We start from the raw sequence: 25,732 nt of genomic DNA on the forward strand, positions 1-25,732 counted from the left end.
CCCGGATCGGTCTCCGATACGCGGAAATTGACATTGGCTAGCGTAGAAGCTTACCTCCTTACTAGTATTATTAGTAGTTTACCGGTCCAGCCACAGGAAGGGACATAGACAAAGACTTGCCAGTCTGTTTCCTACAGTATTGATATTGCTTGACCGGATCTTGTCCAAACGGGTTGATCGGGGTATAAGACTGTGACGGATTTCCTTCAAGGCGGAGGCCTGTTCCGATTCTAGTTGGGTAGCATTGACACATATAAGTTGTTATTGTACAGTAAAATTAGAGGATTCTTTCACAAATCCATCCGTCTAGAAGAATTTGAGGAGTCTGTCACGATGTTGTACAAGGTTCTCGTGTTGGCGCAGCAATTGTCCCAGCCGGTTCCGTTGCCACCCTAGCTTCTCCTCCAAGATCAGGTGCGTGTATGCGAAAACACTAGCATCGAACAGACCCGGATTCGGTCGGTCAAAGAAGTGCAGGTTATCGCCCAGTAACGTAGACAGTGCCTCGAATGCGTCGTTAGCCTCGGCCTCCAAGGCGCCCACATCGATATAAGATGATGTTTTTAGGATCTCTGTCCGGGCAGCTTGCTGGAGCTGCAGCGCGAGAGCGGTCCGCACGGCGGAATTCGTACTAGACGGGTCCACGTATAAAGGTCGAGCAACGGCCTCGAATTCCTCGGGATCCAGGTATAGGGTATATAGCTGCCCCGGCGCCAATTAAGTCAGTCAACACTCATCCATCGATAATGGATTCCGGAGGGTGGGGGGTCCGTAACGCACCCAAGCATTTCGTATCCGGTGGTCCAGCAACGACGCATATACCTCGAAACGCAGATCCAACTGCTGCTCCTCTTCGCAGTGAACTTGCTCGATGGCCCATTTTTGGAGCTTGCTGGAAGGAATAGGGGCGTTGTTGTTGATGGGGTGGGCGGGGATTAGGAAAGGAAGGGCGCCAGAGGGAGATGCATGGTTGTTAGAAGGAATCACGTCGACGTCGATCCCAACGAATCTTAAGTATGCCTAAAGGCACGGGGAGAGGTTCAGGTTAACGATGTACTTTGGAACTGGCGCAATGCTGCATTTCCTACTACGTACCTGCCACTTGAGACACTGCGGGTTGAACGACGGTCTGCCATGCCTGGCACTTGCGGCATCGGTGAAAACATACAGTCGATTGCCACGTTTGTCGGACCATGCGCTGTGCGGGAGATCATTGGAGGGGTAGGTGACGAGGGGGAAACGGTCGAAGATGCGCTTGATTGGTGCCGGAACGGAGAAGAAGTCTCGAGCGCGCGACACCGTGCTCACATTGTCCGGTGTCTGGCCGGGGACATCACGGTGTTCGGGGGTCATTGGATGGATGGATGGAGGGAGGGGAGTGCGCAACTGTGGTATTAAAGAGAACGGTAGAACTGAAACGTCAGTTTGATGGATGCCGGAGAATTGGCGACAAGGACAGCTAGAAGACCCGAGGTCGATGTAGGTTTGTCTGATGAACAGAGGGACAGAACCGTTTCTCGCCCAACTATTTACTTAGTTGAGTTCAGTTGATCTTGTTATTCGCCGGCTGATAATCTCCGGCCGCCAAGCCCGCGCAGAAGCACCCTTTTGTGTGCCTCAGGCAAAGATATTGGTTATGCTGCCTGAGGTTTCCAACGGGCTGCCATGCGTTGGATTGGATTTGAATTTCTCTTATCGGCTTATCGTTAAGTTTTGCTCCGCCGTTCGGACGGCAACGGAGACCTCCACCACCTTTCTCTCTCTCTCGGTTTGACCACCCACGGCATTCCCTCAGCAATACTAATTATTCAACTTCCTGCGGGGTGGTAATTCCATACTGCAGCATTCTTCCTCATCCCGAGCTGCAATCCCTCGGCCTCGCCGGGTTGTCCTTCGTCTCTTCCCCGCCTCTGGAATCCATCCCACCGGGTAACCTTTGCGCTCGTTCGAATCCGTCGCTTGTCCAACCCGTTCCAGCCTCTCTTTGTCATTCCACTTGTGGTGCATCCTGGTCCGCCTTCGCTTCGAGGGGAACAACAACTTGTTTTCTCGGTAGACGTGCATCGCTATTACCTGTCTCTAACACCCTGCTTATTTCTTTTCTTTTCCTTTTCTTTGTGATCAACTGAGTCCTTACGAAAGCCTGCTTGCGGCCGTGGTACGATCAGACCTACGGGCGGGGTAAGGCCAATTCGCACACTTATATCTCACCTGAAAGCTCAGGCCCTCCCTTGGATTCACTATTCAGCACACTCTCGGCTGATGCTGTTCTGGGCTCGTTATCATGCCTCTCGATGAAGAAGGGGCCAAGTGGTCATGGTATAACTCTCCGCCGGTGAAATAGGCTCTCTGCTAATCAGATGCGCTTCCACTAGTGAGCCATGTATCCGTGGCCATCGGTCCTCAAAATGCCAGCACTTCGACAGGATGATGATGAAGGTCCCAAAGGCCGGACGACCGCTTGCTAGATGCCCTCATCCGAAGGGAACTTGCAGCTGCCAGAAGCTATATGCGTTCATGATTCGCATTCCTAAAGGTGGGTATATGCGACGGATATGACCTATCGTCTATCCTACAGTGTCATAGTCGCGTCTTTGGTGACTGACTTTGACTGTGTCATGTAGGCTCGACTTGCTTGTGTAGACCAGTGTACCAAGTGCCTGCCGATGCGGCGGAATCTGCTTCAACCACTCCCATTTCTGCTCCTCCGATGCCGATTGCTGCTCCCAACAAAATCCAGAAACCCATCAAACGACAGATCAAGACGGCCCCGGAGAACCTTACCAAAGCCTTGAACTCCATACCAGAATTCGGAAGCCAGCAATTGGAACATGGAAATTTCGGCCGACCGTCTCCTTATTCGGCTCAGGAACAGCGTTTGTGCAGTTCATATGATATCATCAAGCAAGAACCAAGCCCCTCGCACAAGACCTTCGAGTGCGCCAGCGAAGAGAAGGCGCCGCAGGGCGGCAGCTGTTGCTCTCGCAAGTCTCAGCCCTCACAGATTATAATCCCGGATGTTCCAGCTCCTGCAGTCCAACGTTCCTGTTGTAGGAAGTCCGATTCGGCGGCACAAGATGTCGAGAAGGAGGACAGCACTCCCAGCGGTTATGATCACTTCCAACCTCCAGCCTTCGACAGTGATAATGCAAGATACACACCGAACTCTATTCCCCAGGTTTCGACGTGGCAAGATTTCCAAGCAGCGAAGCAGAGCCAGTACATGCAGCCTTTCGCATTGCCCATATCCGAGTCCGGTTATCTCCCAATGGCTGGACCTGCCGCGGGTTTTCATTCTAGACCACCAGACTTTCAGCATCCGCATGCGTTCAACAACTATGAGATCTTCAACAATCAGATTTCTCAGCCGACGTCGGAGGACACGCAGAATGCTATTGCAGATCCAGCAAATCCTGCTGGCGAAGCCTCCCATGATTGTAGCTGTGGCGATGGTTGTCAATGTCTGGGTTGCGCATCTCACCCCTTCAACAACACTACTAGACAGCATGTCCAACAGATGGGCCTCCTGGTGGCCTTCAATGATGATGAACAGAGCCCCAACAGGCTGAACAGCCATAGAGGCTCCCCTTCGCAGAGCCAACCCCCGGACTTCTCGTCATTACAGTATTCCTTCGCCAACTTCGGTAATCCTCTGGGCGACAACTTTCACCCCGTCGCAATGCACTCATATGCCCAACAGAGTGCGGACTCAGGTCACGCAAATAATGGCTATTCATCTCCGCCTGCCGATTATCTAGGACAGCAACTGATGGTACCGTCAGAGTACTATACTCTCGAGTACCCAGTGGGGCTACCTAGCGCTTGCTCCGATACAACTGGAAGCTGCCAGTGCGGAAGTGACTGTACCTGTGTTGGCTGTCTTACCCACAGTGGACACAACGGACTGCCCCTTGAGCCCGCCATGCCCGAGGGCAACTGGGACCACATGAACCTACCAGGTTTCTCCATGGATGCTACAGGTCACAGCACGTCACAGATGCCCGTGATGGATAACTTCGTCGCTCATTCGAACTCTATGTTGTAGTACCCCACCATTTATTTGCATTGGGATGCAATGCGACCCCGCCATCTTTCCACCCTTATGCCCTTCCCTTGCTTTTCCTGCGATCAAGTTCTCACTCGGATGACCGATGCTTGTTCATGATACCCCTTGCTCATAGATGTTGGATGATAGAGGATACAAAAGTCTTTCCGTCCTCTCTATTGTTGTATATATTCCTCAGCCATTACCTAGTCTGTCTAGAGTCGCAAACGCACGGACCAATCTCCTCCCCAAGCTCTATGAGCCCTTATTCCTCTATTATTTCCATTCGTTCTATACTGATTGGCAAGACATCCGTAGACTTATCGCAAGAGAGACTCTGGTCTAGACCGAATGCAGTAACCTGGAGAGAACTAAGCCCAAATGTCTTATAAGGTGGTCGCATGACGGGCCTGAATGCTAACGAATAGCTACTATCAAAGCAGCATTACAGATGCCTTAAAAGACAGTTAGAAGTGGTAGCACAACGATGAATTGAATGCTAAAGTAGGAAAAAGTCTAGAGAGACCATTTCAAACACGACGAAAGATGTTCTTGATGCAGCTCGTTTTCCTTCCCAGCTATACAGGTATCATACAGAAATGGAGGCCCGAGCTACTCTACCTACGCAGGGCATCTCTGACCGGAGAGTCGCCCCGACGGAAGGAGGCTGTAAGAAGTTAGCTTAAATAGTTCCCTCCGGCATTGGAAGAAAAAGGGTTGAATGCAATTGCATGAACGTACAATCAGCTTCCTCCCAAGCACGTCCGGCACCGAAGCCGAGACCAACCCACGCGGGCCACGCTCTCCGCTTGAAGAGGAGCACGGAGAAGACGACACCGAAGGAGAGACCGAGGGAAGAGCGGATGATGAGGGAGGAGATGGCGCGATCCCACTGTGCATTGAGAAGTTCCGTATTAGCCCGAGCACTACTGACTACACTTCCCGATGACATATGTGCGTCTGTCCCGCAGTTGCAATTTGCGGATGGCAAGGGCGGAGAGGTCCGGCGGCTCCATGGCAGGCCCAGCCAACAGAACATTCAACATCCAGACGGAACAAAGTGATCGATGGGAACTTCAGATGGTGGTGCAAAGTACCTTTTCGTTCAGCAGGGCCTCGCTGACGGGCTTGGTGGAGCGTGGGACCGGTGCGACCGGCTGGGATTCGTTGGAGTCGGCCATGGCGATAAGAGCTGAAAGTCCGAGAGTTAATTCAAAGAAGACCCAAATGAGGGGTCAATTGGATCGACAGGGACCTGACTGACCTTCGGCAACAGACTACAGAAGGGAGGGTTAAAAGGTAGTTGCAAGCAAAGGAATGAGAAGCAAGAAAGAGAAGGAGAGTCGATGGGCGGACAAACTGATCGGGTGCGACGTTTCGAGCTCTGCCGGGCTAAAAGGCGGTCGGAAAAACTAGGCAAAGCGCTCTCCGCTTTCTGGCGTCAGTCTTCAACTTTTTCGACTTTAAGGAATCCCTCCTTGGTCCCCCGCAGAAAAAAAAAAATAACGTCTAGGACGAACCACTCCCCTCGGACTATGTTCGATTTGTGCTGACGCGGTGGCATCGAGGATCTTGGGGAAACCGGTACTTTACGATCTGACTCGTCTCATCCGAGATGCCTTCAGTCGCGGAGGTATGTGTTGGCTCGCTATCTTTCCAGCGTTTTCGGTTGTATGCAACTTTGAGTGTTCGGCTAACCTGCTGGGATTGTTCCTCTCTATACAGCGCCCGCGCTCCTCACAGGAGGCTTTACTCCGCCTCGAAAAAGGCACCGCGTCTCCGACCACACAGCTTGACGAAGCCGCTCAGATCATCGGCCTGGATCTTGCCCTATGTGCGAGTCACCCTGAAATCAATCGAACCCCTCATGTTCAGAATAATGCCGCCCCGAAGGAGGAATGGGTGCTCCGATGGTTATTGAAGAAATTGCGGGCGGGCAAGAATTATCGCGTCGACTCTACCTCTTTCCTCCTACTCCGACAGTTGATCGACCTAATCCCGCCAAAGACCCTGGCTACGACTCTGAAGGACCAGAAATTCCTCGCTATCTTCAACCAAGCTATTGCCGACCTGGAGGAGGATGTATTCGCAGCGCTGAAGACGGGAACGACTGATTTACTGCCCTCCGATTCGGATTCGAGTCATACCTTGAGCGATTCTCCGCACCGCAATGGCGATTACGATAAGAAGGGAACGAAGAGAAAAAGGGCCGGCGACGATGAAGCAGATACTATGGATGTTGATGACCAGCCGCGCACGCCGATTTCGTGTTTCCTGGCTTTTATTCGCGCGCTGGATTGCCTGTATAGCTTGATCATGCTGGCGAATCGGACTCTTGGGGTGGATGAGGTCGCTAGCTCCCATTTGAAGCACGCATTGAAGGGTGAGCCAGAGCCAAACGCAGTGACGCTGCAAAAGTCTTTCCGACTGGCTGCCGTGATTTCGACGCAATTTTCCCATGCGCGCAAGACGACGGACTTACAGCACCTCCTCTACGTGTTTCCTGCGGTCTTGGAGCTGTGGGAACTGAGGTCCTCTCGCCGTGATGACTCAGATAAGGGACTGAGTAATGAGTGCTTTGCAAAACATTGTTTCCAGAGCGCACTCAGACTTCAGGTCTCTGTTCGATCGATCCGACTTGACACCGATGAGAGGGCTCACGTACTGCATGGGGTGGAGCGCTTGATTGCTCTGCATGTGGTCATACCGACACGCGGTGGCTTCTACGAGCGAGGAGGTGCGGGTATTGACTATTCAGCGAGTGAACCGGATTGGAGTCCGGTTAAACCTATCTCTGATACACTTAGACCTATCCTCTGCAAACCAGAATGCCCGGCAGAGACTGCAGAGGACACCGCTGTACAAAAGAAAATCATGTGGAAGACGGCAGAATTGCTCCCGGAGTTTTTCGATATCGCGGTTCGTTCTGTGCCAAGGGACACTTTCCGGAGACAGACACACGAGGCGCCGTGGCTGGAGACTCTGTTTGTTGCTATTGCAGAGCTGGCATTCTCAATTGTAAAATCTGAGAATACAACCACCTACCTTCCCGAGTTCGTCGGCATTTTGGAGCGTCTCTTCCGTGTGGTTCTTGTCCGTAACGTGCAGTTGTCTCTACATACGTTGCTCACCCACGCTTCCTACACCGGACTCCTCAAGGATGGTTTGTCGCAGATCGAATGGAATCTTACATCGCTACTTGTTGAGCTCGGTGTTGATATCTTCCTCCCTAACTCTGGTCTCAGTGACTCGACAAAATTGCTGAAGGCTCTGCTGGAGAAGATCTTCTTGCATTGGCGCAGCGGTACGCCCCAAAGTAACGGCAGCTATGAGACCATTAAAAACGGCATTGTTATACCTCTGCTACGTGGTTTCGTGGCCGCTCGAGACTTGCCCACCTTCATGGAGTTTTGGTACGAGCAGCTCATCGAGGTTGAAGAGGCACGGTCGCAGAATAAGAACTTGGGGTCTTTTATTGTTTGGGAGGATGATGACGTTTGCAATGCATATGGCGATGTAATGCGGAGTCCCCTCACTCACACATTTGCCGCTGCGCAACTCAAGGCAGCTGCGGTGGAGATTAGGAGCGAGGATGGGAAGATTGCCGACGCGCCCGGAGCCTACGCCCAGTTCGTGATCCTAGAGTCTGGCTTCAGATACCGTGATTTGAGCTTCGCGGACAAGAACGAATCTCTTAGCTCTGTCATCCAGACCGCGGCATCAACATTGTCGTCGAAGCAAAAGCTGCATTGGCGATGGCGGCTGTGGCGACTCGCTCGAAACCTGTTGGAAAATAATGTCCAATCCACCGACAATGATCTCGGAGTTGCGATCATGAATCTGGTCGATACAGGCGCCGCGACCATTCGGCGTCACCATAAGGACCTGCTGCAGAAGCCTTGGGCACCGTTGGAATGTTTCGAGGCGTATCAATTTACCCTTGCCGCCGTCAAGGGGTCTTTGGACCATGATCAGTTCAAATCACTTACCAGCCAAATAACAGAGCTAGTCAAGTCAATCTCCGACAAAGATGCTTCGGATGCAATCGTGTCACCCTGGAACGGGCGTATCGAGACTCTGAATAGGCCGGATACTCTTGCCCTGGCGTATTTCCTGACACTTGTCAGGAGTCCGGATGTCTGGGATCGGGTTGAGCCTGAAACTAGACGCTCTTTGTTTGGCCATATCCTTTCTTTGGCAACATCTCAGTACAAGTCTTCACCATCGGCTTTGGAGACTGTTAGCCCTGAACTCAGATACCTTCAGGCTTGGGCTGGCGTTGTCTGCCATGAGTATCTGCTCAACGCTCCGGCCATCGCGTCTGATCTTATCTCCGTGCTCTCGAGCCGGGTCAAGGAGGACATCACGAACCGTAAACTCTATGTTGAGAGCTTGCAGAGGATTCCTGCCCCGCTTGTCGTGCGCCGGCAGAGAGCGATCTTGCTGGATCTGTTGCAGGAGGTTATTGTCCAGGAAGACAGCACGCCCGAAGTCACTGTTGGAATGCTGTCATTGATGGCCAAGCTGGCCGATATGCCTAAATCTGCCGCAGCCGTCACCAGCAATTGGGAGCCTGTCTGGACGATTGCGAAGGCTGTCACCTTGCAGGGAAGCGAGGTTGATCTTCAGATCATGAAGGCCTTCCGCAATTTGCACCGAGCAGTCATAGCTAAGCTGCTTGTTCTGTCCGACGAAGAGCGTCAGAAACTGTTCAAGAAGATGTACCGCAAGGTCTCATCGAAGGCATCAAAACTACAGACTCTTGACCGTGACTCCATGGACTGCTTCTACCTGAGGATCTCTCTGTCTCAGCTGTGGCACCACCGTAAGCAGCTGGTAAATGTCTTCGAAGAGACAGATCTTGCTGCTTGCCGCCAGAAGGTATTCGACCTGGTGGTTGTCGAAGTTAAGTCTGTCAAGGATCAGTGCAAGAAACAGCAGCTGGAAGAGACGATCACCCTGATCAAGATTATTGATGCGCTGGAAGACTTTGAGGATCTTGCCACGGACCATGCCGAGGTCGAAAAGTTCCTGTCAAAGATCGAGAGCTACGTGGAGAAGTCGGTTGATTCGGGCTCCTCGCTGAGAAGACTCATAAGACGTCGAGTCCTGGCCGGTCGCGGCTCTGAGAAGAGTATCACACAACCTGTGGTTCAATGTGCCGAGGCCCTCCCGCTGCAGCACATGTACAGCGAGGAACAGCGGTTCTTCATCCGGTCCACCTCTGGAAGGTTTCAGTCTATGTCCGTGGAAGAGCTGACTCGAGTCATCCAAGACGTGCGGGAGTTAGGCTTTGTTGGCGAGAATGCGGAGTACCATCTGCTCATTGCCGGGTTGGCTATTGCCTCGTTGCCTCCAATTGAGGACAAAGAAAGCCTCACGGCCCAAGAACTATCGTTGGTTTGCACCGCAGTGACCGAATCTCTACCCCGCAACAAGTCTATCGAGCAGTTTACCCTTGCGACCGAGTGCCTCGACATTCTCCTCCGGAACTACACTCGCTGTATCACGCAATGGAACGTCGATAATATCCTGGGAACTATTGCGGTGTGCGCGTCTAAGTCAGGACCTTGCATCGACCCCGAATACGCGGGAACCGTCTATATCCGCCTGTGTCGCCTGATGGGTGTCCTCCTGGGTCTCCACCGTCAGAAGCTTGGAGGCCGATTCCACCTCATTCTGCCTGTTGTCGAGCGACTGCTGGACTGTTTGTTCGCTCGTTCCAAGAAGCGCAGTCGATCCATGCTTCATGAAAAGAAACTCGGTCAACAACCATACTGGCTTGCTCCTTTGCAGGCGTCGCACGCAGTTCACTTCACCCGTCTCCTCACGTCATTGTGCGACCCAACCGTATCCGCAGTCTCGAGACCGACACAGTCCGCAGGTGGTTATGAAGGGTTGACCGATCAGACCAAGAAAGCCAAGCGAATCGCAGGGCAGTACCTCCAGTACCTGATAATGGAGTATACGCAGAGTTCCCTGCGCGGCACACTCGCTCCCGAAGTGAAAGCCGCCATTGTCCCTGGTCTCTACGCAGTCTTGGATGTAATGTCGCGCGAGACGATGCGTGCCATGAACGCAGGACTGGACGTGTCTGGCCGGGCGGTGTTCAAGGCGCTGTATGATGATTATGTGAAGTTTGGCAAGTGGAATAAGGGCTAGGCGATGGCATAAATTCGGTGGTTGGCATGGCGGGATGTAGATTGCATATAGACATTTCTTCTGTACTTAGTTCAACGGGTGCTGTGCTTTGCGCGCACCACGAAATTCATAATTATTTCGAACATGTGGTTCGCTCCTAATATGCCCCAATCCTGAGTGCAACTTTGCTAGTCGCTTTACCCTACCTGCCTCTCCAACTACTCTAGTACTCAGGTACAAAAGTACAATTAATGCCTTGTTTTCTTGCTTGAGACTTCGGACCCCCCGCATAAGAAAAAAAATGAGAAGCAATAATCTTAAGCAAGAAAAATAGGTTAGGCTTTCCAAGATCCAGTTCCAAATTCTCGCACACCACTCCCCCTTCCCATACTACCCTTTACCCCCTCCAAGAGGCTCGGGATGACGTGTATGGCACCGTCCTGAGCCACGTTTTCAGTGATCTGATCGCCAATTTTGACTTCTCGGGAACTGGGATCTGAGTTTGTCGGGGCGAGATAAAGGTAGGGAAGGGGAATGTTGGTTGTGGTTAAGGGAGAAAGTGTAAATTGTTTGCTGGTGATTTTGGGAAGCAGTCATGTAGTAAGTATGAGCGAAATGATGAGTGGAAAGGCGTTCTAGACAATCTGTGTGAGGTATACTTTGAGGGATTTCGATGAATGTTGTATTTTCTTATTTTCTTACTTCTCTTTTCTTTTAAGGTTAGTTGTGTTGGGTAGGTCTGGATATGTGAGAGTCTCTTTGCGTGTGTGTTGTGTGTGAATGGTGGTGGTGCAAGAGGGGTTGCAGATGACGGGGAATGGATTTATAGTCTTTGGGATAACTGTGGATGGATTGCGCTGGTGGTAGTAGTATGATGTCGTAGTCAGTGTAGAGTGCTAGTAGAGTATAAAGGTGGCTGTCGAACTACTATTAGTTAAATGCCTCCGCTAGTTGGTTTAGTTAGTTAGTCAATCAATCAGGAATGATTAATTAGCATTACAGTCAGTAGTTCACTAAGTTTTGTTATTAATTTAGCTAGATAGCAGTCCAAACTGCCTGCACAATCAGGTGATCCTCACCTGACTATACACGTGCTTCCTCCCCTTACCGGATTTGGAAAATCTTAAGCTCTCCATCCGGAGGAATTTCGCAAAGGAAACCTCGGGTTCGACTTGCGGGAGAGGAACCGGTTATCAGCCGACGATGGGGACGGACGAAAAAAGAAAAAAGCAAAACAGGAACATCAGCATCTGCTGATGGTTCCAAATCAATCCTTTTACTCGATGGCATCGAGTCAGCCGGGCTGGTGATTAGATAGGCCCTAGCTACTAAGTGGACCCGTGAACGGCTGTGAGTCGCTGATTGAACTGGGGCACCCCCGGGCTCGGACTGATTGCGGAGGACCAGTGGAGATGCAGAACAGCAGACAAGTCCCGATATCTTCCCTTGAACAACTGATAACGTTGACGCTTACTCGACCCGATCGAGCAATGGAAAATGATTATCGTCCTTCCTTTGTGGTCGGCTCTCCTGGTACGTCCGACAAACGGCCCATGGAGGGCGATAAGCTCGCTTCACATGGGTGGCGCTGTCCAGGTCGATCCCGGCCCTCTTTTGACCGATTTTCTTATCTTTATCTCGTGTCAAAAAAAAAGGCAAGGAAAATTAAGAACAGAATTAAGACATGGGTGAATGAATGAATAACTCAACCCGGGTGTCATGCTGGCGTATCCAGCCATTATCAGCCCAGAATCCATGATGGAACCCGCTCCATATCTGTTCCAGCACCCACCTTGATTGGCCCATCGCTGGGCGATGACGCCGATAGGTAGTAGTAGTTTTACCTTCCAGTTCTTCTTTGGTATACGCCCAGACAGACAAAAAGTGTTTATATCTCTTCGTTCACCCCCCCTGGATTGTCGTGCCTGGACCGGTGAAAGAAATTATTACCTCTCTTTTCTTATCTTCTGTTCCTCCGTGGCTTCTGTTGCGAGCATATAACCCTGGTGGTTCTGCTCCCATCAGCCCTAAAAGGATACTAGTCTCCTCCCTCCCCCACCTCCAGAACCCAACAAATCGACCTACTACTCCATAACTATCGATATCTCCCGATACATACTGTCGCTGTGTTATTCGACCCCTCGACGTTTGTCAACATACCACATAGGCCAGAGATGCCTCGAATCAAAGAATGGATCGAAAAGCTCGAGGTCCCTACGGAGCCCGGGTTGACCAATACTCAATTGATGTTGACGAACCGTGACTTGCGGCCAGGTGAGATCATGAAACTGGCTGGCGGATCACATTGAGACGCTCCCGTGCTTGTGCAGCCGGATTCAATAAGAGGACACTGGAAGCTGACCGTGTGCAAATTTGATTTCCGCCGACTGCAGTTGAACACGAGCGTCGTCAATGGAGATGGTACAACTTCATCGCCTTTTGGATTGCAGACTCTTTGAATATTGTAAGTGTCTCGTGCTGCTGTGGTATCCAATTGAGTCATTTTCATGCATTATCCACTGAACTAACACATCATCTCGCACATAACAGAACACATGGATGATTTCATCTTCGATGATTGTCGACGGTCTGTCCTGGTGGCAGGCATGGATTTGCGTCTGGGTCGGTTATTTCATTGCGGCTTGTTTTGTCTGCTTGACCGGTCGCATCGGTGCAGTCTATCACATCTCGTTCCCGGTCGCATGCCGGGCCAGCTTTGGAATATGGGGTTCTTTCTGGCCCGTCTTCAACCGGGCGGCAATGGCTGTCGTTTGGTATGGTGTTCAGGGTTATATTGGAGGTGAGCCTTTCCACGAGAGTTCACAGTACAACGATTCCCTTCCGGATGAGCGAAGCTAACCCCGAGGACTAGGCGAGTGCGTAACCTTGATGATTGAGGCTATCTGGCCAAGTTATAGAAATATCCCCAATCATATCCCCGCAAGCTCCGGCGTCACCACCAAGGACTTCCTGAGCTTCTTCCTGTTCTGGCTCCTGTCACTGCCAGCTCTCTGGTTTCCAGTCCATAAGATCAGACATCTCTTTACCGTGAAAGCCATCTACTCTCCCATCGCCGCCATCGCCTTCTTTGCCTGGGCCATCTCCCGCGCCAACGGAATTGGTCCCATCGTGCACCAACCCGCTACAGCTCACGGAAGCACCTTGGCCTGGGCGATAGTCAAATCTATCATGAGCTGTCTCGGCAACTTTGCTACGCTGATTGTGAATGACCCGGATTTCTCGAGGTTCTCTCGGTCGCCGAAAGACGCGCTGTGGTCCCAGCTGCTCACCATCCCAATCGGGTTCGGCATCACCTCCTTCATCGGCATCATCGTCTCATCTTCTTCTGCTGTTATCTTCGGCGGTGACTTTGTGTGGAACCCGTTGACGCTTCTGGGTCAGTTTCTGGATGGCGCCAGCTCCGCCGAGCGCTTCGGTATCTTCATCATCTCGACTGGCTTTGCTCTGGCTCAGCTGGGCACCAACATTTCTGCCAACTCGGTCTCTGCCGGTACCGATATGACGGCCTTGCTCCCTCGATACCTCAACATCCGCCGGGGTAGTTATATCTGCGCCGCGATCGGCCTGTGCATGTGTCCAGTACGATTATTTTCTCCTCCATAGTCTGTGTGGTATGAGAAAAGCTAATAGACTCTTTAGTGGAAACTCTCGTCTTCATCCAATTCATTCACCACTTACCTCTCGGCCTACTCCATCTTCCTCTCTTCTATCGCCGGGCCTATGATTTCCGACTACTACTTTGTTCGGAAAGGATATCTGCGAGTGAAGGATCTGTACAGTGTTGGAAATGACTCAGCATACCGCTACACGTACGGCTTCTCCTGGCACGCATACGCTTCGTATCTTGCAGGCATTCTCGTCAACATCGTCGGGTTTGCCGGCGCAGTTGGGCGTACCGTGCCTGTGGGAGCCCAGTACATCTACAACATCAACTACTTTTCCGGCTTTGTCGTCTCATGTGTGATGTATTACGCATTGGCCCGACTGTTCCCCCTTTCCGCCACCAGCAGTACGTGGCATGAGGCGGATATCGACGTTGATGAAGACCGTCTGTCCGTAGCGGATGGGCAGGAGGTGTATCCGGAGGATGAGCATCCGACCGGCAAGCCGCTGGACGTCGAAGCTCCTGTTGATCAGAAGCACCCGAAGTCCACCGCTTCATCGGTGCTATGAACGAGACATGACTTTTTCTTTCTTTACCTGTTGATATTGTATTCTAATGACTGAACGCTTACTTTTCCACGGGAAGGTACATATTAATACAGTGCCATGAACGACCAGAGATCCATGCTTAGCAAGAGATTTCACACTTTAAGTACTGCAATAAGTTTTCGATAACCCTTAACGGGGTCTTGATATTTCAGCCAAGGTGACTTAATCAAGATGGATAGATATTTCATCTCATGAGTAGAAGAGTATAGCTATCCCAATCAGGTAGGTGGGGAACGATAGTGCAGAAGCGACTCCCCACTTGGTGGTTCGCTCCGACCGGTCTTTCCCCTTTCGGAAGTCATTGTTCTTCAGCGTTCGTGAGGATGGAGCGTGTCGTTCATCACTATCTCATATACAACTATCTCCATTGACGGATATCCCACGCTGCTCGCTCGGTAGCTGCTAATGCATACATGGATGAGATTGGTGCTTACTGTCAATAGGCGGTTATATACTATCGCACATAATACTACTACTAGGAGGGATTGGGACCCATGCTATACAATTACCCTTGCTCTAACTGTCGAGAGTCTGTCCCAGGTACGCTCTCAGTCTTTCACTTATGTCTGTGACTGAACATTACATGTGTGTGTAGTATTGACCTGCGTCGACTAATGATTGTCCTAGTGCTCTGCGGTCTACGATCAGGTATATATTTACGTCTCTTGGTGAGGGAGGTGAAGCCATTGTACTATGGGGTAGGTCCAGCTCTTGCACCCTCGTCGCACTTCCTTCTCTGTCCCGTCCTCGTCTTTTCTGTTGCATTGTTTACCACTAGCTGTTCGCCATTTCTCTATTTTCTTCTTCTTGTCCTATCCACTCTTTCAAATCGGGGATAGTTCAATGCCAATCGGGCAGTCAGCTCATAAGATGACTTCGTGCAAAAAAATGTTCAGCCCAGGCAACTTTGCTGGCTTGATCGGCCTGCAATAGAAGTTTCCAAATATCGCTCTCCAGTAAAGATCTGGATACTGAGCGGAATACATGCATAGAATGGTATGATGCGGATACAATAACGATTACTCGGGCTAGGGCCTGCTAGTCGATAGATCTTCACGGATGCTTGACGGAGAAAATATAAGTAGCAAACCCAATGTGCTACCTGTGGCTCACAGAAGGAAAGATTATTCAGGAAATGGTGGCCTTACGTGCAAATCGAACAGCATACAGTGTGTGAGCAATATGATATCGCTGTATGCCTCCTGAGCGTCGGTGACTCTCAGACTTGCCCATACTGGTTAGCGGATCTACAAGCTGACCTGCAGTGCCTGGAGCCCAGGCCCAACTTGCAGAGAGTGAGCGGTTCAACACCAGAACCTTGTTGTCGTCACCAGCCAGACTGATATTATTGATGTTTATGCTAGCGTCGACTGCACTGCGGGCTCTAGGGTGCATCACACCGATCGCGTGACGTGGCGGGGTCTCTAGCTCTTCTGGTCTTGCCTTACCTGTCTTCTACTCCTATCTACCCGGTGTCTGCTGCTCAATAAAAATTACACTATCGCCAAACAATCATTGTGTCGCTGGTCCAAATCAGGACGGTCATGATACCTCACAATGGCCTCACTAATTGTCGTTATAGCCCAGCTTACAGTGCTCACTCTCGTTAGTCGGATGGTTTACCTATGCTACTTCCATCCTCTGGCACCCTACCCAGGCCCATTTTGGGCCCGCTTCACGAACCTTTGGTACGTGTTCATCCAGTCATATCCTTTGCATATTACGGAAATCGTTGAGCTGACTAGTTGTGAGTAAAAGGCGGTTCTTCACGTTCGTGAGCGGCCAACTCCATCTTGCAGAACAGCAACTCCATCAGAAATATGGCCCTGTAGTCCGAGTGGCTCCGAACTGGCTCTCTTTCTCGAGTTTGGAAGACTTTGACGCTATCTATGGATTTAACAAGTCCGTCGAAAAGGGTGATTTCTATGCATTTGGACGAAGCCCCAGCCAGCGTGAGGCGAGTATATTCTCAACGAAATCGGAGACCATTCACCGCCAGAAAAAAAAGAAGGTTTTAGGGCCGGCTCTCTCGAGTTCAAAGGTAGGAAGGTATGAGCCTGTTATTGAAGAACATGTAGCAGTTCTACTGTCACGACTGGAGGCGTCCCGACACCCGACAGGAGAAGGAGTTTCAACTGCAAACGTGGCTCCCTTGGTAACCCGGTTCACCTTGGACACAATGTTGGAAATTCTGTTTGGCTCGGCTATAGCATCGAACCCTTATACTGATAGTGCTGCCGCCGGTGCCATATGCTCGCAGCTTCGCAAGATAACCAAGACAGCATGGAGCTACTCTCTTTGGCCAATGTACGGGTGGGTTATGAACAGCTGGATCATCAACTCCTTCTCTCGCGGCCTCTTATACAATAAAGATGGTGCACAGACTGGAATGGCGGGGCTCGCGGCTGCCGTCCACAGGGCAATCATGCGAAATCCCCAACATGTCATTCAATCTCCAAAGCCTGGGATTGTGAAAAGTTGGCTTGAAGTACCCGTTGACGATGCGAATCATATGAGAGAACCTGAGGTCCTAGCTGAAGCTATGAATATGATCTTCGCGGGCCCCGGGAGCATGGCGGCCGCGCTCACGGCTATAATACACCATCTGGGATCGGAAGAAGGACAGGGCTGGCAGGTTAAAATTCGCAGGAAGGCAGCAGTCTCTAGTCAGAGCATAACGGCTGCCACGATCCCCATCGAATTGCAGGCTGTGATAAAAGAGACGATGCGTTTCCAAGGAGTCTTTCCAACAGCATTTCCTCGTGTAATCAAGTCGGGTGCTGAAGGAGTCATTCCCAGCCTGTCAACACCGCTACCGGTCGGCACTACAGTGTCTGCGAACACCTATGTCTTGGGTCGGTCTCGCGAGATCTGGGGAGATGATGTCGATCAATGGATACCAGAGCGATGGACTGGAGATGCTGAACACAGGCGGCAGATGGAAACAAAGTTCGTAGTTTTTAGCAAGGGTCCGCGAGGCTGCGTTGGGAAGGATCTGGCACTGATCATACTAGCCAAATCGGTGATGGGACTCATTCTACAATGGCAGATCAGAAGCGTGGGCAGTCTGCGAGGAAAGAGCTGGCTGGAAATGCAGTATGACGATTGTTGGCTGGAACTCAGACCATTGTCCACAGCGCCGTAAATGGTTGCCGGTGATGACTCGGTCGGCGCGTCGGGATCCCCTTTTGGAAGAGTCGGGATCCCGTTTAGGAACCGACAATGATCCATCATGGCATTTTATCGGACTGGGCTCTCTAATGGTCCATTCAATTCATTACAATTGCCTTGAACGCTTCGCCGTCAAGATTTCTGCCTGAGTCACGGGGTCCCACAAGTGGCTATTTATATGGAGCATATCGCTCTTGCTCCGTGCCGATCATCTTCAGTCGATCGATCCCATATTTCACCTCCCTAACAAGATTTTGCTCCCAATTATCTGACAGAGTCTTGAGATCTTTAAAGAACTTACTTCTCCTGAACTGGTCTCTATTCTTTACCTACCTACCCTTCGCCTGCTGCTACGTCGTCACTACCAAGTTTGGACTATTCTCTTCTCGGCCTCCCGTAAAGCACCCTCACCACCGCGCTTTCGAAGAAATGTTGTCTGGCGGGGCTCTTCCCCAGACACTGGGTTCGATCACTGCAACTAAGATTAATGAACTCTCCAAACAACGAACACTTTTCGAGAAGAGAAGAGCAGAGATTGTACAAGCTGCTGAGGATGCTCACAGTCTACGATCAAAGGCCCAGGTTCTCCTGGAAGGTGTGACCAGGCTCAAGGGATTCCCCAATGATGCACTTGACCAAGAGGATCTAGACACAGATAGTTCATCTAATGAAGAATCTGCCGTTGAAGATCAGACTGAGCGCGCTATTCACGCTAATATTCGTCGCTTCCTTCTGCAGAGCAAGTATGATCCTTCTGTCTCAGACCGCAGCCTGAAAAGTTGGATTTCCCAGCTCGAACAGGAGCTTAGCTACCTCGAGCTAAGGCATAAGCATGCCGACTTCTATAGCGAGCTAGTCACGGAATGGCTGCGTGACTTCGAAGAGGTGGCTGCTTCTAGCTCGGCTTCGAACGAGGACGGGTCGCAAGGAATGGCTTTCGAGAATGTTGGTCGGTCAGAAATGCACGAACAGCGAGCCACATGGGAGTCTCTGGTCTTCACAGAGACAGATGTAGATGGAAGTGCCATCAAAGCATACCTTGACGGTCTTTTCCAAGCAACAACACCCTCACAGCAAGCATTGAAGCAACTGCGGGACGCAGTCAGAACCTTTGGCACTGACTTTGCCTCGAAGAAATCTTGGCTTGAGGTCGCTGACCTCAAGTGGGTGTCGGAATCATTGCTGAAGTCCGATTTGCTCACCAAAGAGAAGATGGCCGTTCTGAAGGAGTTCATGCGCAACCCGGCAGTTGCCCAGGAGGTGGTAGATGTTCTCAATATGCGCCTGGCTTCTCTTGACAACTGGAGCTGGCCTGCAGAGGGTATCCCAGTGGAGATGCGTCGCCAGCTGAATGGCAAATACCGGGTATATATGGACGAAGATCTGCTGGACAGCCTCATGTTCGAATACCTGGGGATGAAATGGTCAGTTACATTTCGATCTGCCTTCAACTCGTTTCTTGACACACCAGCTTGGAAATTCCTTCGGGAACGAATCCCCAGGCGCGAAATGTCTCGCCGTTCTCGATTCACGGGGACGAACGCCAAACGCCTTGGTACAACGAGTGTAAACGATCGCCGAAAGGAAACGTACAAACAAGACTACTTTATGAGCCTTCTACCTTCCTCGGTGGACGCGAATATGGACCCATATGGCGAGGATGCGGAGCCTGATAACGCAAAAAGGAACCCACTGGAAACGAAGCACTCACTGCTACATCTTCTGATCAGCGAATCCCTCCTATACACCTCGTTGCACGGCCAATTCACTGCTATTAGATCTGATTTCAGATGGTTTGGACCCTTTCTCTCACACACTACCATACTGGTGGTATTGGAGTATTTTGGTGTTCCACGACTCTGGCTGGACTTTTTCCACAAGTTCCTAAAAACTCCGGTAACTTTTGCACAAGACGGATCAGGTGCCTCCAAGCGAACTCGGAGCCGAGGAATACCCATGAGCCATGCCCTTTCCACTTGTTTTGGGGAGGCAGTTTTGTTCTGCATGGACTTTGCGGTGAACCAAAGCACAGACGGGGCTTATCTATATCGGCTGCATGATGACTTTTGGTTCTGGGGTCACGAAGAGACTTGTGTCAAAGCCTGGACTACAATGGAAACATTCACCAAGGTCATGGGCCTAGAGATAAACGAGGAAAAAACGGGAACAGTGCGCCTGAAGGCAAAAGACGTGGCAGACCATCATGAGCAGCCATCTGACTCTCAGGAAAAGGAAGCGTCAGACCCCCTGCCTGAAGGAGATATTCGCTGGGGATTCCTGAAGCTGGATCCTTCAGAAGGTCGTTTTGTCATTGATCAAGAACAGGTCGACAGCCACATTGCGGAGCTACAGCGCCAGCTCTCATCCTGCAAGAGCGTCTTCTCATGGGTCCAGGCATGGAACAGTTACTTTGGACGGTTCTTCGCCAACAACTTTGCGAAACCAGCCATGTGCTTTGGGAGAAGCCATATAGATATGGCTATATCCACACTGAGTCGTATTGAACGAACTTTATTCCCCGGAACCTCCAGCGGGGTGACCGACTACCTGCGCCAAGTGATCGCAGAACGATTTGGTGTTAAGGACCTCCCAGAAGGGTTTTTCTACTTTCCTGTAGAATTCGGTGGGCTGGAGCTCCTGAATCCTTATATCCCTTTCCTCGCAATGCGCGAGAACATCAAAGCAACGCCTAAAGGTCGGCTGCATAAGGCCTTCATGCAATACGAAGTCGAGTACCATGATTGCAAGCGGCGATTTGACGAAGGGACTTCTGCTGAGCAATCTACTTCTCTGGGAACTGAACTGGACGACGACGTGGCTGATATGACTCTGGAGGAATACACCCGATACTCGGAAACTTATAGCCGTCCACTTTTGGAGGCATACACGGAGCTGATCCGTGTGCCTAAGGAGATCAGCATCAATCTGACGCCAGAACTGCACCGAAACCAGATGTCTCTGGACGCGAGCGTTACTAATGAGACCAATGGTCGCAACACGATCTCGGATATGTGGTATAGTATGTCAGCATATTGGCAGTGGACGGCAGAGTTGTATCAGGAAGAGATGGTAAAGACTTACGGAAATTTAGCAGCTGTGAATAGGGAGTCTATGCCCCTGGGAGTGGTCAAGACGCTAAAGGAAGGCAAGTTCAGATGGCAAAGCTGATCATGAGGGTGGACTTGCTTATATCTGTATATTGTTTCTTGCTGATATACTCCCTTTTCCAAGGAAGCTTTGTGTACATGAATGAAGATTAATAATTTCGATCAGCGGCTATGTGCTGTAATGTGCCTCGAAGTCAGATAGTAGACGTCGAAGACGGTCTTTCTCCTTTTCGCCTCCGAAGATAGCATCGTAGGATTTTCTGCAGATGCCCAGCACATCGGTCCGCGTGAGTTGAAAGTGCTCTGCAGCTAACAGATACTCATTCGATACGGGACTGCAGAAAAACCCTACATCGTCGGTCTGCACCAGTATCAGTTGACGATTCGTGTAAGAGAATGAGGGTGATGAGGAAAAATGATAGTAGCAGAGACTTACGCAAAGCACAATCGGGCAATTCTGATGTCTCCAATACCCGAAATGATGATCCAAAAAGCCACCATCAAACATCTTTGCGTGCACATTACACGACATGCACAATTCAAGTCCCAATTGCCTCCTTGCAATCTCCCGTTTCAGCTCTTCAGGCACATGAATCACATGGCCCAGCCGGTCCGGCTGAAACTCCAAGAGTGTCTCCAATTCTCCAGGCGTTGCCGCCTCCCTCATTTCGGCGAAATGCACAGTCACGCCTAGTCCGTTAGCTTTGGCTTTCGCAAACGCCTCCCGTAGCACTGAAACATCACCCTTGGTTGGGTTGCCGCAGACATCAATGCCCACGATACCGCGGGCGCGGTGGGCTAGTGCCAAGTCTACAATTTCCAGGGCCTCAGCAGTAGTGTGATGGCCCCTGTCCAAAGCTAGAATCAGATATACAGACATCTTCGGGGAAGTGGGGGATTGGTTGGCCTGAAAATCCGAGATTGCATCAAGAACGGTAGTAAGGTATTCCTCCCGGGTGAAGGAGGAGGAGGGGGATGCACGGGGAATGGTGCGGAGTTCAAGGTAAGTTACGCCGTCGTTTTGAAAGTCGGTTAGCACGGAATGGGTGGCGTAGGTGAGGCTGGCAAGATCATTGACCAGATTGTAGATTGATTTGTTGAAGGAGTGGAAAAATCTGGAAATTAAAGGTTGGTGGGGAGCGTCTTCAATGCATGTATGAGAGTGGAGGGACTACCCACGTTTGCAGGGAATAATCTACCTTCCCAGGCGGCATGGTTATCCATGGATCTTCTATGTTGAAGTCAGGGTCTTGGGCCTTCTTCTTGAGCCAGATCTCATGGAGACATTGGCGGCTGATACTGCCGCTGAGGTGGGCATGGAGCTGTGGGACAACACACATTAGTGAACAACCTTGATTCTGTTTCTTTCCTAGTGCTGGAGAGTCGTTCTATTCCATTGAAAGGTGTTTGCATGGGGTATGTACTTGCCTCGATCTTGGGGAGGGATTGGGTGAAGGCACGATCGACCGCTTTCGAAAGGTCCATAGTCGATCTTGGTCAGGTGTCTATTGTACACGAACTTGAGGATGTAGATCTATGTGACTAAGTGACTGTCCGTCTATCTTGTTGAATCTGATTGATGGATGGAGGTGGAAGTTGGGAAGAAGGAGGGGGAGTGCAAGTGGGATGGAACGAGTTGGCGATTTCAGTTAGTTGGGGAAAGAGCAGGTGACTTTTGCTGCACTCGTGGTTGCCCAAGGCGCCGTTCTTGACTTGTTGCCAGTCTACGCCCACTGTCGACCATCTTGAGGCTATGAGTAACAGATTGAAACAATATGCCTTCTGATTCGAAGAGATGAGGGTTTACCCATCAATACAAAAACTGTCTATTGGCCCTACGCCGCCGTGACTGAACCAATGACCACTTCCGACTACCGCTCAGGCTAACTATATCTTGTTTGTAAACCAGGAAATTGCACACAGCACACAGCACACATGCTGCAAGTGCGCTCCATCCGCTATTTCAAATCAGGTCTCTCAGTCGCTCAACGCATACAAGCTCCACATGGTGCCTAGAGCCTCAAATTAAAACACGGCATATAAACGAGATTCAAGATCCAGCGCACGGCCGTCCTCCCGAGACCGAGCACTTCCGACACGGGTCTCTGACGTGTCAAGACTCGAAACTCTTTCAATCCGATTAGTCCATTGAAACAATCCGACAAGGAGATACGGACAACAATAAGCCGTATGGCGTCAGTCGTTGACTCGGTTTAGGATAGGTTTGGGTCATGGGGGTCCTCCGAGGAGCCGTGTGATCCCGCTACCTACGAAAACATTTCGTGTCCATCGTCATGAGCTAACCTTCGCGCCGGATAGACCGATGTCGTCTATAAGGCTTGCAATAAGCAAGGATCCCACCAAGTACTTTTTATGAACCTCGTTCGATTCGTGCTCACACCCTATGGCATGTTCCATGGCCCTCTATGGGTGTCAGGCGTCTGTACCACCATCAGGCGATTAGCCAGTTGATTTTGCTAGTATTTCTCGCCGATCTGATTTGCGACAGAATTGGTTGCCAGTGGCTTGTGTTACCAGGCCCACTGATAGCGTATGCCTCACACATTTCCGATCAGCGCGACTGATTGTTGCGTGGTTCTAGCGGGCATTATCGTGATGCTCGTAGCCTTGTAAGTGCCCCTCAACGGGAGATATAGAGTTTCTGGCATCGTCTTAGCTGGTGATATCCAGCCCTTTTTGACACTGGCTACCTCCCAAGAAGCTGCATATATATGCTTCCATATTCAAGTTTCGTATAGATTGAGGCCCTGTGAATCCGTATAACGTATCATTAATTCAAGTGGAGATTCGCGGCAAATGAACAGCCTTGCAATCAAACCGGTCCCGGGAAGCATTGCCGTTGAGCGTGAAAGGGACCCAAATAAAAAATACGCCTTCACAAGTGGCGCGACACTTGTCAAAGAGGCACAAAATCCCATGTAAATTAGAGTCAAACTGCCGTGATACAAAGCGAGAACAGACATAGCAAGGCAGAAACCGTCTCTATTTGATACGCCACGCAAGCACTTCGGCTTACTGCCCCCAATCAAACCCCGTAGCTCTAGCAAACAACGGCTTGCGCTCAAAGGGAAATTATAGACATTAACGGGAGTGACACGTGTCGCGAGGCAGTTCCTTACGCTAAAGTAGCACTTGAAGACTATGCATTCACCGGCGCAGGAAGGTCAGGCTACCTGCATACGCAGCATCCAGTGACAGGGAGAGTCTTTGTGGTACGCACCGATGGCTGCAGTAGTAGCACAGGGCAAACCGGAGCCCAATCTGATAACGGCAAGGGCGGCCGGCGACGCCGGGTGAGTTTTGTTCTTATTGGAGTGGCAGCATATGCTGGATCGGGAATCGTCCCACCTAGGGCCTGTCTGGGGTCGTTCGCTTGAGAGTTTGACCACGGTAAGCTGGATTCGAGTGAGAATCTGCGAAGCGGAAACAACCGGCTTTGCAAGAGACCGTACTAATCGTGTATCTGGCCTGTATTTTGTATCTCCACGGAAAAGGCAGACCCGCAGCTCAGTTTCGCCTCCGTCACGGTTCTCTGTAGGCTTGTATCGTCTGGCCCGGTTCTCGAAGGATTCGAGAAACCCATATACAGACGGCTGGTCCAATGGAAAATTGGTGGATAGTGGGAACACGGAATAGCTGTCTCCAGTTTTATTTTTAGCCGATGATCCAGCTTAGGGCCAGGAAACAACGATGGTTGTGTGCTGTGAGTCAATGAGATGCTTTCAATAACCCTTAATAACTGAAACTAATTCACTGACTAGTTAGTGAACCCTGAGTGGGTCACGATCCCGAGGCGAGTGCTTGCCCTTGACATAACGTCATCAGTGCCATACTGAAGTTCAATTCAAAATTATGAAGGCTGTTCGCTGTTGAAGATTGCGATATATTAATGACTATTCTGCCAATGAGTACTTTTATGGGAGAGCCATCAAAAGACATCAATGTTATGGGTGGGGTTCGCCGGCCTTGTCCGTTTGGGATAGGTTTCGCAACTAAGGACAACCGGAACATTACGAACCTTGACAGCGTCTTTGCAATCCATGAAATATACTGTCGGTGGAGCGTCCTGAGGTCAATCAGGTCGATGATGTGAGAACCCAGTGGGTGCTTGAGCGAAGGAGAATATTTCCATTGAATCTCTTCGGTGCCCAGTTCTTAGTCAAGTCAGGTTGGTCCCGAACAAAACCGCATTAGTTGTTGTAGGCAAACGTATCCAAGTAATATGTATGAACGACCCCATGAAAGGATCGATTTACAAAAGGTGAGTAAGACGATTTGATTCGTCAGTCAACACATATTGTGCTTACGAGACCTCCGAACTTCGAGACAAGTCATTCTGATTCTACTGTCAGTTCTTTTCAATTCAGAAAGCGGACTCCATGTGCAATTTCCTGCTCGACCTACTTGTTCAGTCTGCTAGGGTTAGCTTCCCTTAGCTGATGTGCCGACAGCATAGGCTTTCACTAACAGTGCTCATGATCGCCATGTCGTGTTGGAAAGCAGAATGCGAGAGTCCAAGGAGGAGTATGACTGGCAAGCAAGAGCAGTACTTTAGAGTCGTCACCCCCCGTAAAAGAAAACAAATAAACAAATTCAACTTCACCGAAGCATTGGGCTCACCGAGGAGTTTAAGGTGAGTCAGGGATTAGGTGGGACGCCTATTTTTCTGATCTTGAGCGTCTGGTTTCCAGTGACGGTGATCAGACATCTGCATACATCCATAATATCACTACAAAGCAATCAGTATTTCATATGGGATGCTCCCTCCTGGAAGTGCTATAGGGCCTTGTTGCGGGGGTGCCTGGAATTGTAAGATCTGCCTCTGTATATCGCACACGAATGCGAAACAAAACAGGAACGTCTATATTGTTCAGTAACTATGCAAAGCGACCCTCTGCAATTATTGATGCGGTTCATCTCATACACGAAGGCCATGCTGTCCCGCGTGTATTTGAGAGGTATAGAGGAGTAACAGTGTGATCTCATGATTGAATAGCCATGGTCGTCAAGTGCA

The 25,732-nt window shown here is 50.5% G+C and overlaps 9 protein-coding genes across 9 annotated transcripts; 5 read left to right on the forward strand and 4 right to left on the reverse strand.

The window, feature by feature from the left end:
• Positions 1-153: 153 nt before the first annotated feature.
• On the reverse strand, positions 154-1,611 carry BO85DRAFT_414715 (putative mitochondrial outer membrane protein (Sam35)). The gene is made up of 3 exons (XM_025657657.1): positions 1,096-1,611; positions 781-1,020; positions 154-702 (listed from the first exon to the last, which is right to left on the reverse strand). The coding sequence occupies exons 1-3, from the start codon at positions 1,351-1,353 to the stop codon at positions 307-309; spliced, it is 894 nt and encodes a 297-aa protein (XP_025519213.1). The 5' UTR covers positions 1,354-1,611; the 3' UTR covers positions 154-306.
• Positions 1,612-2,174: 563 nt separating this feature from the next.
• mac1 (putative copper-activated transcription factor GRISEA) lies at positions 2,175-4,386 on the forward strand. The gene is made up of 3 exons (XM_025654448.1): positions 2,175-2,319; positions 2,376-2,536; positions 2,625-4,386. The coding sequence occupies exons 1-3, from the start codon at positions 2,285-2,287 to the stop codon at positions 4,043-4,045; spliced, it is 1,617 nt and encodes a 538-aa protein (XP_025519214.1). The 5' UTR covers positions 2,175-2,284; the 3' UTR covers positions 4,046-4,386.
• Positions 4,387-4,662: 276 nt separating this feature from the next.
• Positions 4,663-5,226, reverse strand: BO85DRAFT_485027 (MICOS complex subunit MIC10; the record flags this gene model as incomplete). The annotated part of the gene is made up of 3 exons (XM_025663290.1): positions 4,663-4,712; positions 4,787-4,937; positions 5,143-5,226. 3 exons carry the CDS (start codon positions 5,224-5,226, stop codon positions 4,663-4,665), a joined length of 285 nt encoding a protein of 94 aa, XP_025519215.1.
• A 146-nt stretch (positions 5,227-5,372) lies between these two features.
• BO85DRAFT_193037 (ribosome biogenesis protein URB2) lies at positions 5,373-10,240 on the forward strand. The gene is made up of 2 exons (XM_025654449.1): positions 5,373-5,678; positions 5,771-10,240. Exons 1-2 carry the CDS (start codon positions 5,661-5,663, stop codon positions 10,205-10,207), a joined length of 4,455 nt encoding a protein of 1,484 aa, XP_025519216.1. The 5' UTR covers positions 5,373-5,660; the 3' UTR covers positions 10,208-10,240.
• A 2,120-nt stretch (positions 10,241-12,360) lies between these two features.
• Positions 12,361-14,380, forward strand: BO85DRAFT_456834 (nucleobase cation symporter-1 family protein; the record flags this gene model as incomplete). Its single annotated transcript, XM_025661475.1, has 5 exons — positions 12,361-12,460; positions 12,580-12,650; positions 12,737-12,986; positions 13,059-13,786; positions 13,847-14,380. The coding sequence occupies 5 exons, from the start codon at positions 12,361-12,363 to the stop codon at positions 14,378-14,380; spliced, it is 1,683 nt and encodes a 560-aa protein (XP_025519217.1).
• Positions 14,381-15,617: 1,237 nt separating this feature from the next.
• Positions 15,618-17,792, forward strand: BO85DRAFT_193211 (putative cytochrome P450 pisatin demethylase). Its single transcript, XM_025654450.1, has 2 exons — positions 15,618-16,107; positions 16,178-17,792. Exons 1-2 carry the CDS (start codon positions 15,977-15,979, stop codon positions 17,562-17,564), a joined length of 1,518 nt encoding a protein of 505 aa, XP_025519218.1. The 5' UTR covers positions 15,618-15,976; the 3' UTR covers positions 17,565-17,792.
• A 227-nt stretch (positions 17,793-18,019) lies between these two features.
• Positions 18,020-20,758, forward strand: BO85DRAFT_435581 (uncharacterized protein; the record flags this gene model as incomplete). Its single annotated transcript, XM_025658534.1, has 1 exon — positions 18,020-20,758. One exon carries the CDS (start codon positions 18,020-18,022, stop codon positions 20,756-20,758), a length of 2,739 nt encoding a protein of 912 aa, XP_025519219.1.
• A 108-nt stretch (positions 20,759-20,866) lies between these two features.
• Positions 20,867-22,182, reverse strand: BO85DRAFT_456837 (putative adenosine deaminase; the record flags this gene model as incomplete). Its single annotated transcript, XM_025661476.1, has 4 exons — positions 20,867-21,058; positions 21,134-21,812; positions 21,877-22,019; positions 22,126-22,182. The coding sequence occupies 4 exons, from the start codon at positions 22,180-22,182 to the stop codon at positions 20,867-20,869; spliced, it is 1,071 nt and encodes a 356-aa protein (XP_025519220.1).
• A 1,599-nt stretch (positions 22,183-23,781) lies between these two features.
• Positions 23,782-24,982, reverse strand: BO85DRAFT_193374 (uncharacterized protein). The gene is made up of 3 exons (XM_025654451.1): positions 24,737-24,982; positions 24,477-24,584; positions 23,782-24,354 (listed from the first exon to the last, which is right to left on the reverse strand). The coding sequence occupies exons 2-3, from the start codon at positions 24,530-24,532 to the stop codon at positions 23,883-23,885; spliced, it is 528 nt and encodes a 175-aa protein (XP_025519221.1). The 5' UTR covers positions 24,533-24,584; positions 24,737-24,982; the 3' UTR covers positions 23,782-23,882.
• Between the last annotated feature and the right edge of the window lie 750 nt (positions 24,983-25,732).

This window comes from Aspergillus piperis (genome assembly GCF_003184755.1).
Source record: "Aspergillus piperis CBS 112811 unplaced genomic scaffold BO85scaffold_3, whole genome shotgun sequence".
In the NCBI taxonomy this organism is placed as follows: Eukaryota; Fungi; Ascomycota; class Eurotiomycetes; order Eurotiales; family Aspergillaceae; genus Aspergillus; species Aspergillus piperis.

What these genes read in the sequence shown, in the direction of transcription:
- BO85DRAFT_414715 (XM_025657657.1), bottom strand. Translation starts at nt 1,353, where the DNA reads ATGACCCCCGAACACCGTGATGTCCCCGGCCAGACACCGGACAATGTG. An exon ending in CGCAGTGTCTCAAGTGGCAG is followed by an intron (nt 1,021 to 1,095) that starts GTACGTAGTAGG and finishes CCGTGCCTTTAG; the next exon opens with GCATACTTAAGATTCGTTGG. An exon ending in ACCGGATACGAAATGCTTGG is followed by an intron (nt 703 to 780) that starts GTGCGTTACGGA and finishes GCGCCGGGGCAG; the next exon opens with CTATATACCCTATACCTGGA.
- mac1 (XM_025654448.1), top strand. Translation starts at nt 2,285, where the DNA reads ATGCCTCTCGATGAAGAAGGGGCCAAGTGGTCATG. An exon ending in GAAGGGGCCAAGTGGTCATG is followed by an intron (nt 2,320 to 2,375) that starts GTATAACTCTCC and finishes CGCTTCCACTAG; the next exon opens with TGAGCCATGTATCCGTGGCC. An exon ending in CATGATTCGCATTCCTAAAG is followed by an intron (nt 2,537 to 2,624) that starts GTGGGTATATGC and finishes TGTGTCATGTAG; the next exon opens with GCTCGACTTGCTTGTGTAGA.
- BO85DRAFT_193211 (XM_025654450.1), top strand. Translation starts at nt 15,977, where the DNA reads ATGGCCTCACTAATTGTCGTTATAGCCCAGCTTACAGTGCTCACTCTC. An exon ending in GCCCGCTTCACGAACCTTTG is followed by an intron (nt 16,108 to 16,177) that starts GTACGTGTTCAT and finishes TGTGAGTAAAAG; the next exon opens with GCGGTTCTTCACGTTCGTGA.
- BO85DRAFT_193374 (XM_025654451.1), bottom strand. Translation starts at nt 24,532, where the DNA reads ATGTCAAGGGCAAGCACTCGCCTCGGGATCGTGACCCACTCAGGGTTC. An exon ending in CACTCAGGGTTCACTAACTA is followed by an intron (nt 24,355 to 24,476) that starts GTCAGTGAATTA and finishes AACTGGAGACAG; the next exon opens with CTATTCCGTGTTCCCACTAT.